General features: G+C 36.5%; 2 protein-coding genes across 3 annotated transcripts in view; one reads left to right on the top strand and one right to left on the bottom strand.

The window, feature by feature from the left end:
- Nucleotides 1–299: 299 nt before the first annotated feature.
- e2f6 (E2F transcription factor 6) lies at nucleotides 300–2,659 on the bottom strand. Its single transcript, XM_057353105.1, has 8 exons — nucleotides 2,249–2,659; nucleotides 2,017–2,153; nucleotides 1,856–1,917; nucleotides 1,551–1,752; nucleotides 1,169–1,324; nucleotides 818–932; nucleotides 533–707; nucleotides 300–412 (listed from the first exon to the last, which is right to left on the bottom strand). The coding sequence occupies exons 1-8, from the start codon at nucleotides 2,564–2,566 to the stop codon at nucleotides 375–377; spliced, it is 1,203 nt and encodes a 400-aa protein (XP_057209088.1). The 5' UTR covers nucleotides 2,567–2,659; the 3' UTR covers nucleotides 300–374.
- Nucleotides 2,660–3,143: 484 nt separating this feature from the next.
- The window catches only part of mboat2b (membrane bound O-acyltransferase domain containing 2b), a 33,590-nt gene continuing 24,215 nt past the window's right edge, over nucleotides 3,144–12,518 (top strand). The window contains exon 1 of one of the 2 annotated variants that reach the window (XM_057353680.1): nucleotides 3,144–3,378. In XM_057353680.1, the coding sequence (XP_057209663.1) occupies nucleotides 3,295–3,378 (84 nt within the window). In that variant the 5' untranslated portion in view covers nucleotides 3,144–3,294. The other variant, XM_057353681.1, reaches the window with a different exon arrangement.

Genomic DNA, 12,518 nt, shown 5'->3' with positions numbered 1-12,518 from the left:
CATGTCAAAGCTGTGGTTCTGAAACAGTTCACAGTAACGTTACACATCGAACAGTTACATGAATAAACCATTCTTCTATAAACAAAGACATATTTGGACATAAGGTCCAAAAAGTGCGAGAATTTCTATATTTTTCTGACCATCACAGCCATGATTTTATTCCATTACAGCATTATCAGATGGCCAATGAATTTACCAATTTGGAAAACGACCTTCACTGAGTCAGCATAATGCTTGCAGGAAACTTTCAAAATATAAAAAAATACTCATGTATTTACAAAACAATAGAATCTGGAATCAATATGTGTGCCCAGCAATACGAGCAACAAAGTCGAGGTAAAGCAAAGTCTCCATTTTTGTAGTGTTTGTGATCCTTATGCACTCTGTACAGCTGCTACACTGCTTGAAACATCTGAAAAAAGAATCTACATCACTTTCTTCAAAATTGGGTTTAAATAATAACATTAAAACCATCATGTTTAATTACTGATAATTACCATTTAAGTGAGCAAAGCAAAGTCATACGGCTTACCTGATATAAGTGGTTTTGTGTGTATCCGGCTCTCCTCTAGTGTTATAAAGCATCCTGGTTTCACAGGTTTTGATTCTTTGTTTGCTGGATCCACTGCATCACTTGGTCCCTCAGTCTCACAGGTTCGTATATGAATGGGGCCCCGGCAACCCTTCAAGTGAATCTGGATAGCGTTCTAGACCATAACATAGGTACACAAACATTAGCTCACATATTGCCAGGATAAAGAAATCAGATTCTATCACAGTAATCCAAAATTTTATAGCTTCCCACTTTGTGTTTTACCTCAGTGGGAGTGGGCACCTCTAGCTTGGTCTCATCAGGGGCTCTGATGGATATAATAGTCTGATCTTGGAATACACCAATCTGACAGATGTCCTCATATGTCACATAAGCTGAGGTACAATGTCAGTTAAGGCCAAAACGAAACACAACTGACATAAACTGTTTAATACCAGCATACCATTTGATTCCATTATTTAAATGAAGTATTGTGACATTCTCAAAATTTGATTATACTTATGTTTAATTTCTGATTTTATAAATCATTTCATCAGCTGTTCTATGCGTCAAACTAAATTTTATGTCCTTCCATTCAATTCCACCTGTTAAAAGAAAAGGTTAGAAAAAGGATATTCAGCATTATCCTTGAGGTCGGTCAGGGAAAAGAGTTGTTGGGCGCAGTCTTTGATGAGCCAGTCGAGGGATTCCTCAGTTGACTTCAGTTTAAGCAGGTCACTATTCGGATCGGACGACCGGTTGCTACCGCAGGAGCTGACTGGTGCTGAACATCTTGAAAATGAAAGATACGTCAATTGATGTATTCAGACATCGAAACCACTAAGGTCAAGTAAACATAAATAAAAGAATGATTAAAATATGACCTAATTACAATAACATCTAAAATCAGCAATGCCACTTTTATGCCTTTAAAACAATACTATTTTATTAATATTATTTAGATGTTAAAACAAGTTACACACCAAGTTAAAATTGTATCAAATCTTAATGTCCTTACACCAGCTGGACCTTGTTTTTGGACATCTTTTTGATCAGATGGATGCCATTAAGTACACTGGTGATGTCATACACCCGCCTCTTTCTTGCACCCAGTTTTCTGGTAGCCTCATTGAGATCCAGAATCCCACCAGGCGCTGTAAGAAGTAACTGCATGAAGCGTTTGGTCAGAGGTCCAAGAGCGACGTTAGAACGATTCTTGACTGGAACGAAAAAAGCAACAATTGAAAGGTTTTTAATGAATCATTTATGTTGTCTGTTTATTAACCATGCAAAATTTACAAATAAAAGTCAGTCATCATGTACCTTGCTTGCTGAATGTACCCGTTGGTTGCTTGAAGTCGTTTATATCGTAGTTGTGAGGTAGGCTAAAAGGAAGCATTACATACAATGAAAGCAATTTTTGGGACAAAAACGAATCAATATTAAAGCTTTCGATAAAAAAAGTTGTGTAGTGACTAACTTACATCGAATGATGTGCTCTCTGGACATCATTACTTATAATATTTGCACCACCATATGCAAAGGTGTGTTCTTCCTCATCATCGTCTTCCTCTTCGTCATCGTCTTCCTCATCAACGTCATCATCTGGGACAGCTCCACTCTTGAAAGACCAAATTAAGTTAAACTAACCATGATTTTGTATACACCAATGATTCCACATTACTTTTGATCAAAAACATTGTAAATCTTTTCAACCTTGTCAGTTGTCGCCGACTGCTTGTCGTGCACATCAGAAGAGCTCCAGTCGAGCAACAGTCCATCTAAAGGGGGCGTGATGGGAATCGCGTCCGGGCTGATGCCGTTGGGTGTAACGTGATGGGTCAAGAAATGATCCTCACATATCCTAAAGTGCTCTGGGATTTCGCGCTGAGACTCGCGTAAAGCGGCCAGCCACACTTTTACTCGGGCCTCATCATTGGGGAAGCTGAAAAACCTCTTGAGCGGACGGTTCGGCAGCTCTCCTGGTATCACATCACTGTAGTTTCTACAGCTCTGGACCATACACTTCACCATCGTTACAACACGCTGTCAGATTATATCGCTACATTCAATTATACCATGTGCATTGTTTACGCACATCACGACAGGAAGCAAGGAGCCGTGTCATGTGACCAAACATACTAAATCAAATGTTGTTTTTTCTGCTCAGGCCCTCTTTATTGCCACCTGGTGGATCGGAGAAATAACGTGATCGTAATTTTGTTGCACGACACAAGATTGTATGATATAATCCGGTGAATATTAATTTCATTTATATGGGTTTCGCTACATTTTTGTGTAATAACATTTCATACTCATATACATGTATGAATGTCTAATCCGTGTACTTGTGTTTTGCTGCAATGTCTTACATTGCCGTGTAATAGCATTTTATATTCATATTTGAGCAATATGATGCATGTATATGTGATTTGTACATGTGTATGCAAGTATATAATGTTAAAAATGTCCAAAGGAACGTTATCTAGCCCTATACATTTCAGACAATCGGCTCAACATATTGGCCTAACGTCACGTTACGTGATTAATATTCATGAGCCAAGTTAACCCATAGTAGGATTTGTAAATCCTATTGATGGACCGCACGGTGTGGGTGTGTTGTTCCGTTTTTTACCAGCAGTGGACAGCAGCAAGCAGCAACAGTCTCTCCAGAGGTGGATGTGGATGTATGTGTGTGGGATTGAATCAAGGCGAATTGGGCTGCCACAGGGAAAAGCACAGAACTAATACAATAGCGAAACATGGCTACTGAGGCGCTATCAGCGTGCACCGGATCCAGTTTACTACAACCCATAAGCGAGATAACCAACCTCCCGTTAGATCAGGTACATGCATGTGAACGTACTGTATTTTTTGTTATTTTCATTTTGTAAAATGAGTACTGGAGGAGGCACAAAACCCTCGCCACGTCTCTCATTGGCATCCAGGTCCTTCTGCAAATCCTTTGCAGGCTATGCCTAAAATATTTGGTAAGATTACAAAAGACGCTGAATTCCCATTTTGCCTCGAAATTGATGCTGTCGTGATGTGCATTGCCATATTTTCGATTTAATGGTTTGCTCAGATTGTATTATTCGTATAATGAAATCGGTGAGGGATTGTTCGAGGGTTATGCACGTAATTTTAAATTCATACACGGCCTAGATTGACATGAATTTACAGCAATGTTTAAGGAGGAAGAAAAAAATAGCACCATGCACTTGAGGAGACGACTGGTAGTGTTGACTGTGTGGTGTGTTGTTTGCCTTTAAAAGACGTTGTGGTTGTTACTGTTCAATGTAAAGTTAACACAATCTCGGACGGAGTGTATGTATGTAGAATGTCGCCCCTCCAAATCTAGCGAGCTCCACACCTAGACAGTATTTTTGGCATTTTAAAATGCTGTCTGGATTGACTGTTCATCTGGCTTGAATGGTGCTGCAACAGAGGATGCTATCTTGAGTGATTCTGATTGTCGTGTTTTTATGTATTAACAAGTACTGAGTCAAATTTCAGATTAATTAATGAATTATTAATATGGCAGTAAATAAATATTTCTGTTATTGTAGAATAACAGAAGCATCTATCACCAGGCCTGAACTAGGCCGTCTCTACTAGAAGGCTGTCAGATATCCAGAATATTATATAATATTATATAATATAATATAGTACTGGGCAATTTGAGGGTAACATCATTCCACAGAGCTTTCTGTTCAAATTTTAACATTATATTGTTAAATAAACGGGTATTAATGACATGAATCCATAAAAGCCAGCTCAAAATGAACAAGAATAGTGAGTGATGAATTTATGTATATATACAGTATATATATATATCGACTAATTAATAATAAAATGTATTGTTGACTAACACACACACACACACACACACACTACAATGACTTTGATTATTTATATCTTAATAATATCTAATGTGTTATATTTAAGGTTTTTGTATTTTGACCTATTATCATATAATTTATTGCTTAGCCTGTAATATTACTATAGCCTCAAATTTGCATATTTTTGGAAGGCGTTAACTGGGCATGATGTAGCATAAAATTGTTCGGACAGAGGACAAAACAGTTGCTTTTAATTATTCGTATTATTCAGTCAGTATTACTAACCAAAGAAACTGTCAACAGGTGAATTGGTTATCAACACGATCACCCTAAAACACTTCTTATGTAGGTTAGTAGAACATTTCAACTCCTCTAAAGTGTCCTGTGTTGATGGAGAATAAGTCTAAGGTGAGAACAGACTGTAATGTGAGCAGTACTCGACTATCTTGCTCTCCCTATGGCAGACTCTGGACTCCTGTTACACTTGTACCTAAGAGAGAAAGTCTCTTATGCTTATTGTCTGTTGTACTTTTCGTGGTTGGTGTGGATAAGGCAGCTTCCTTCTTCTGCGAAAAAGATTCTGCTCATTCTGTCCTATTTTGTACACACAGTGCAGTCACACTCTTAAGACGACAGTAGGCTATATTTAATTTGTGTGTGGGGTCACATTAGTTCATTTGGTGCCGTGTTTTTAATATTTTACGAACATTCCACAGCTGTTTATAGTCATGACAATGAGTCAAACAGGATTTTTTTCAGAAGAATTTACTTTTTAAATGCTATTTATTGCATTATATGTGCACACTATGAAGTTGCTTTTCTTGGGAAATAATCATGAGATTATTGCTCAATATAATGTCTCATATCTTAATTTAATATACACATTATGCAGCGATAAATGTAAGATAACGAAAATGATTTTCTTTACGAAATGTAAACACTGTGGCACTATTGAAACCTTGCTTTTTTTGTGTGGCTTCATGACTAGCCCGACGCAGCAACATTGGCAACCAATGATTTGAGTTTGGGGGTGGGACCATTTATTTGTTTAACCAATGGCAGATAAAGGAAGTCTTTGCGACACCCGTTGTTATTTTTGAACTCAGCTCGGTGATGCTAATAGCACAGAAAAGACAAATTTAAAGAGTAAATATTTTGTGATTTTTAAGGTCCTACTTTTGTTTATGGCGTATCCAACAACAAGTTTACATACATACAAGGTGTAAAAACACTGTCATTTTCTAATAATAAGCCGTTATTATTACCTTACTTCTTGACTGACTCTCAAATGATTCGTTCGGCGATTCATCTGTCTAATCCCCTCCTTTCTGTGAGCCTTTTCTGATCTGATTGGTCAGATGGTCTAGTCTGCTGTGATTGGTCTACCACGTGCAGCGTCACAAATGGAACGTAGGCGGGCATTACACTGAGTGACGCAAATCCGACCGGGACTGAAATTAGAACGACAGACTAACGATTAGAATGTTTGCGTGATTCAGAGTCGATTCCGTTTTTCTCAAGCCAATAACTTTGTTATTCGTTCACTTTCGGCTTTACAACTTGGCAGACTGCTTACATTCACACACAGCAACATTACACACTGCATGAAATGTAACCATGTAGTGTATGTCTGGCCAAGTCATTATTGTAGCTCTATAAATAAGCTAAAGGCACATTTAACAACACAGCAGCTGTATCGCTACATGACATACCAGTCAGTAGTAGTGGCTGGAGTTTAATGTCATCATCCCAGTAGATGCCGCTGTCCAACTTCTTATGGTGAGAGACAAAGTTGTTTTTTACGTTCTAGGTTAAAAACTCATGCCCGTGCGACCCCTGTGAAATAATTTAGAGACTGCTCTTTGACATTATGCTGTTTTAAGTGACATAAAAGTATTATAACGTCCGTTTAAAAGCTTTCAAGCTAACTTGGTAATGCCTAACTAATGGGATCAAGCAGCGAACTGGAAGTCTTAAGCATCAGCCCTACGTGCATACGCAAGGTATAATGGGTAATTTCGTGCATTGTGAAAAAGGTGAATAGCAATTGCAAGTTCACATTACGTTATTTTAAATACATTCACAGGCAAACCTCTTTAAAAACAGATCATCTGTCTCTTAAATATGTGCAATGTAAGCATAAAACACGATGAGTTAATTAACTGTTTAAGGCTATGAGGATTCAGTCAGTGGAGGAAGGAGGATTGACAGTATGAAAAGATCGTCAACTCCGCTAACATGAGCACTATGCAAAAGCATATAGAGAAAACAACCACAGCTCTTTACTAAAAGCTACGCCTGTTATGAAAACAAAGCATCAATTTTGTGCAATTACTGCCTGTAATTTGAGTTTGTGACAAAACACTTTGCAGTGTTTACAATATTGTTTTTAACTGCATAATATAATTCATTTACATAGAAGTTTAATGTGTTTCATAAAGTACAAGTTGATTTTATAATGCCTACATTTTTTGCATTTTGTGTTAAGGTGAATAAAAGACCACTATATATTTCATCATTGAGGATTTCTTTAAAAAGTCAAAAAATCTCGTCTCATTCTCGTGAACCCAGTCTCGTCTCGTTGGATAAGTGTCTCGTCACACCCCTACCCTTTAATATTTGATGCACTGTTTAACCATTTGGCTGTGAGTGGTGGTGTTTTTTTTTGCTGAATGTAAGAGAGAAGTGGAGGGATGTATTGCTACTTCACAATATGGTACAATACAAGACCCCTAAACAAGACCCTTCTTACTGCGCATTTCACCGATATGTATTGTTGTGTGGATCTACAAATGCATTAGTAAGCTATTTTGTACTACTTCATGTGTGGTATTTAGCCTCTTTGTGAAACTCATAAATCATATGAAGTGCTGATCACAGACCATTGCTGGCTACATGTAGGTCTGTTTACTGAAAAGCTAAAGTAAAACAGGTAGTCAATTTAGATTGTGTCTCATTTCGCATGCTCCGTGGCACTACTTCAAACAGATGGCTTTATGGGGACCAATCTCAAAGCCCTTACAGGGTTCTTTATGAACAATACAGCTTTTATGGGAGGAGAGGCCACCTTTTGGATTCTCACAGGAGAAGGCAGTCTCAGGGCTCTATGCTAATTTCCCAAGAAAAAATATTACTCCCCTGGGTCTCAAATTGATTTAAACCAATGAATGGAATAATTTAGAGTCAGATTCGATTGGTTTTGCAAGTTAAAACACTAATTCACAGATATTCTGCATGAGGGATGTTCAGTGAGTCAGATGTTTCTCTTAATGTTAAAATGACTCCCTAGATTTGGAAACTGCGCGATCATTTTTCGTTATCGAGTAATGTGGAACAGTGGGCTCTCTGTGGGCCAAGTCTCTCACAAGAAGATGCAGATTAATTTAATACACGTCTACAGGGAACAGGCAATAGGAATCCTTGTGACGTTCTGTATTTAGAGGCTGTGGTTTACCCGACTACTCAGCAGTTTTTCTCATGTGCTAAAGGAAAACAAATGTGCACGTTGAGTCCCATTTTGTAGATTACATAACAAATGAGGGCCATCTAAGAATTATATGTGCAACCTAATGATGGCCTGTAGTCTTATTACTTCATTAAAAAAAAAAAAAAAAATGCTAACATGGGAAAGTTGAGTTAGTTGTCTTGAGTCAATGGAATAGTTCCCTGGAAAATGAAAATTTCTTTCATACTTTACTTACCCTCATGCAGTGTTGGGTAAGTTACTCTGAAAAAGTAATTAATTACTAGTTACTAATTACACATTCGATAATGTAATTAGATTACTGTACAAGTTACTCTCTTCAAAAAGTATTTAATTACTTATTACTAATTACTTTCTATATCCTACATCAACCTTGATTAGCTAAGTGATTCAAGGATAGACATGAAACGGCTCTTTTAATTCATTCAAATAAATAATATAAAACTACATAAAGTATTATTATTAATTACAAATGTGAGAATTATACATTAAAGCACGGATTTTAAAGTTAGACTTTGAATTTTGATGTAAATTCCTCTTCTGCACACACACATATTACACAAAGTATTTAGTTTAATTACATCAGAAGTAACTGTAATTAAATTACAGAAAAAATAAGAGTAATCCCTTACTTTACTTTTTCAAGGGAAAAGTAATTAAATTACAGTAACTAATTACTTAGTAACTAGTTACACCCAACACTGCCCTCATGTGACAACCAGTCAAGAGATCTGATGTCGTTGAAACATGAATGAACGTAGCTCTGATCTTTACATGATGTCAGTTTTTTTGCTCAATAAGCTCAAAACAATAATGGATTTCTCCCACAAAACGATCATTTCAATTTAGAAGACATTAATAGAACAGAATATGATGGCATTTTAATTGAAAATTATTCTGTTGTTTTGTTTTCACCTGAAAAAAGGAAGTCATATTGTGGGATGGGACAGGGCTGTACATTAACTTTTTTTGCACATAGCACCGGTGCTAGAGAGGTTTAAAGTTCTGTAGTACAGGCCAAACAGTTGTTACACAAGTATACGTCTGTTGTCATCATTAAAAAAAACCACAAGTGCAGGTCATCACATAAATAGACAGGTAACTGAAAAAGGACATTAACTTTAGGGCCATATACTGTAATTTGTAGTTTCCCCAAATTTGTTTTTTCCTTCTTAATTTTTCGGAGTTATATAATTTTAATGCTCTACTATACAGTAGTAAATACATTTTGTCCATAAAGATACTGTAGTATACTACTGTAGTATACTGCAGTAAAATTCTTGTGTACCATAGTATAGTTGAACCTTACTATAGCAAATATTAAAGTATACTATAGTGTTTACTACAGTTTATAAGTTTAATACAAGTTCATTATTTTATCATCTGGTTCAAATTAAGCGGACATTTATTTTGGTGGGTCGTCTTGAAGACGCTTGAGTTTCAGTGTGTTTGACGGTAGCTTCACTCAAACAGTGAAATGCTCGTAACATAAACTTAGAACAACTTTGTGGATGAAGTTCAGGTGTTCATGTCCTCAAATAGTAAGATACAGACAAATCCAGTGTCACGCTTGTAACATGGTAAAGTGTGCAACTCATGCACTCAAAGACACGCAGGACAAGCAGAGGACACATTTAAATAGTAGAATTCCACTTTCGTGAATCCTTCCATGTTTTCCCACATTGCGCCGATCATAGGGCTCTAGACCAATGGACTCGATGCAGCCGGAAAACTAGTTTTAATTGCAAAAACTAAATAAAAACAAAAATAAATAGTGGTGCGCCATTAGTTAACCTCACATACGAAAAAGCACAACGACAAACACACTTCACACAAACAAGCGGCTGTGTCTAATGCACCTGCCAAACTGTATCGCACGCGTGCTACACTATTAAATTTATTCTTAGCACAGACCGATTTTTTCGTAGCATGTGCGTCATATATGTCGCACTGTACAGCCCAGATGGGATGAGGGTGAGTAAATTATGAAAGCATTTTTATATTTAAGTAAACTAATTCTTTAATCTAGCAAACTACATAATGTTGGTCATGTGAACATATATTTAGTAAGGGCCACTAAACCCACTGTCCAGCATGATCTCACAGGAATTCGTAAGTATTTTCCGAGGTGGCTGATTGGATTTGTATTATTTTGTACGATGCGAATCATACAAAAAAGTATGATTATTAGAAAAATGTGATACTAAAGCCTCTCCCCTTACTCCACCCCTAAGCCTAAAGTTACAGGCGCGAATGCAAACCGTACTAAAATGTACTAATGAAATCGATTTAGTCACATCACAATTTAAAATAGTTACGAATTGCTGTGAGATTGTGTTGGATTTTGCGCTATAGAGTTTATTCCAAAGGCTCTGTTTCATCTTGGTCATTTTCAATCTCAATCTAATGATTAATCGATGATCGATTAATTGTCGATAACGGTTTACTCGAAATAACTTAATGATGATCGAGTTCAAAGTCATGCACGTGTGTGCGGCTTATGCGCATAACACATACAGCAGACTCATGGAAAAAACGCAGTGGCCACTTATTACATTACTTGGCTACCGTCACACACCTTAGTTTTGTATTTTTCTTTTATAGAAATAAAAAGTTAATTTGAACAATGGACGCCTCGCAAAGAGTTTGCGAGGCGCATGTCTGTCAGCGGGAGTTGCAGTCGTGAGGCGCGATGATTGACAGGTCAAGGCGGAGGAGAGCTTTTATTAATAAAAGTTTTATTTCTTTGTTTAATGTAAGTAGTGTTGTCCTTGTTTTATTGTTGCATTTTCATTTAAAATAATAATAAACCACAAACTGTGTTGAAGTAAGGGGAAATTCCGAAGATCTTTGAATTTATTTACGTTACAAAACAGGTACAATGTTATCAGTCTTATTCGTTTTGTTAATAAACATTCCGTTTCATATAAGCAAGTTTGTCAGTGTACAATTTTTTTGTTGTTTAAGTAAAAGTATAAAGTATAAAAATAATGAATGAATAACTATTGGTATCAAAAGAAAATGTTGTTTTTCCTTTGGATACCATCCGCCTTTGTTAGTAAAAGTTTACCATAGGTTCGTTTGTAATGATACTAGGCTATTTTATGATTGTTGAGTTTTTCGTTAAGAATAATAATGAAGAAACATTTTAAGCATTTGTTTTAGTCAAAGAAAAAAGATCTAAAGCTGCAGATCAAAAACTATAGATGTAAAATGCAAATATATTTTCTTTTATAATATGTGGTATCGTATGTTGTCACAAGTTTATTAAATCCTCACCGGCATTCCTAAAGTGTACAGTACCATCAGGGTTTTTAGGTTTGCATTGATCACATGTGGACAGCGTATCAGTTATTTTATTCGAAATGGTTTAGCACATCATTTAACTATTATTTTAGCTTCTGCTCATGTAATACAAAGAATGATGTCATTTATGTGAGACCAGTGGCATGACTTTGTTTTCAAAAGTGGTGGGGATAAAGTCCGCCCCCACCCGCTGGGATCGGTCAAATAAATGGAAAACAATACTTTAATAACGAAAATATTTATATAATATCTAAAATAATTAAAAATTACACTTCTTACACTTTATTGGTTTACAAATTTTTTGTGCTTGGACAATGGATGCGCAAGTTTGTTCCACAAGCTTAGTTTTATTCAAATAAGTGCTAGGGACACAATTGACCTGGCAAAAAGTGGTGGCGACATGTCCCACTCGTCCCACCTGCAAATTATGTCTCAGTGTGAGACACAAGTCTACAGATTCCTTGTAATACTGTCGATAGTGTCCATGCGTTGTGTCCTTTGCACATTTAGAAAGAAAATAACACGCTTATAATAACAAATCAACCTATTCTCTCACGCAGATGCGTGCAATATGAGTCTGCTTATATGCAATTACCAGAGTGCACATCTGAGGCGGCGACACGTTGTATATTGGTCCATATGTTAATTATTAAATACATAATTTTATTATATTATCAATCACACAGATAATTTTACACACAATCATTTTAGCAATGCTACTAGGCATTTTTTTAAAACTTAGAAACCTTTTTATTCAGGTGAGGAAGATTGCGTTTTGCGTGGCTTTTGCGCGCTGTCATGCCTATATGCCACTGCAGAGGCATATTTCAGTATTAATGTTAACGAGTAATCAATTAATTGATCGTTAATGTAAATGAAAATCGATTATGGGAATTTGTCTAAATTGAATTAATTGGAATTTCTTTCTGATGAAAGATTTTATGGCTGATGTCGGCATCGAGCCCTGCATAATCTGTCTAAATTTAATAAGAATATAATACAATCTACATGATCCTAACGTACAAGCAGAGAGAACTGCTTGCCAGTCAGAGAACTAACCAGTTTCTGCTCATCCAGTTCCACCCTCATACTCCAGTTTTTATTCTCTTATTTGTGTGGTCCATCTACTTCATATTTGGCTGTAGCGTCAAGTGCTTTAGTCTTATGTAATGGTTATCTTTACCTGTTCAGTTGACAGATGCATTAGCGCCACAGATAAATAATTAAGTATCTAATGCACTTTTTGCAGGGAGCACTTAGTGCTCAAGAGCGATTTAATCATCTGCTAACTGCTCGTCATGTTATTATTCTAATGCTATATTCAAGGTCAGCCGTTTGGTTAGGGAGATTAATG

This window comes from Triplophysa rosa, linkage group LG15 (assembly GCF_024868665.1).
Source record: "Triplophysa rosa linkage group LG15, Trosa_1v2, whole genome shotgun sequence".
Lineage (NCBI taxonomy): Eukaryota > Metazoa > Chordata > Actinopteri > Cypriniformes > Nemacheilidae > Triplophysa > Triplophysa rosa.
Note: the sequence above shows the minus strand (reverse complement) of the source record. Positions and strands in the feature narration are given on the sequence as shown.

What these genes read in the sequence shown, in the direction of transcription:
- e2f6 (XM_057353105.1), bottom strand. Translation starts at nt 2,566, where the DNA reads ATGGTGAAGTGTATGGTCCAGAGCTGTAGAAACTACAGTGATGTGATA. An exon ending in AGGTGCCCACTCCCACTGAG is followed by an intron (nt 708 to 817) that starts GTAAAACACAAA and finishes GTTATGGTCTAG; the next exon opens with AACGCTATCCAGATTCACTT. An exon ending in CACAAAACCACTTATATCAG is followed by an intron (nt 413 to 532) that starts GTAAGCCGTATG and finishes TTCTTTTTTCAG; the next exon opens with ATGTTTCAAGCAGTGTAGCA.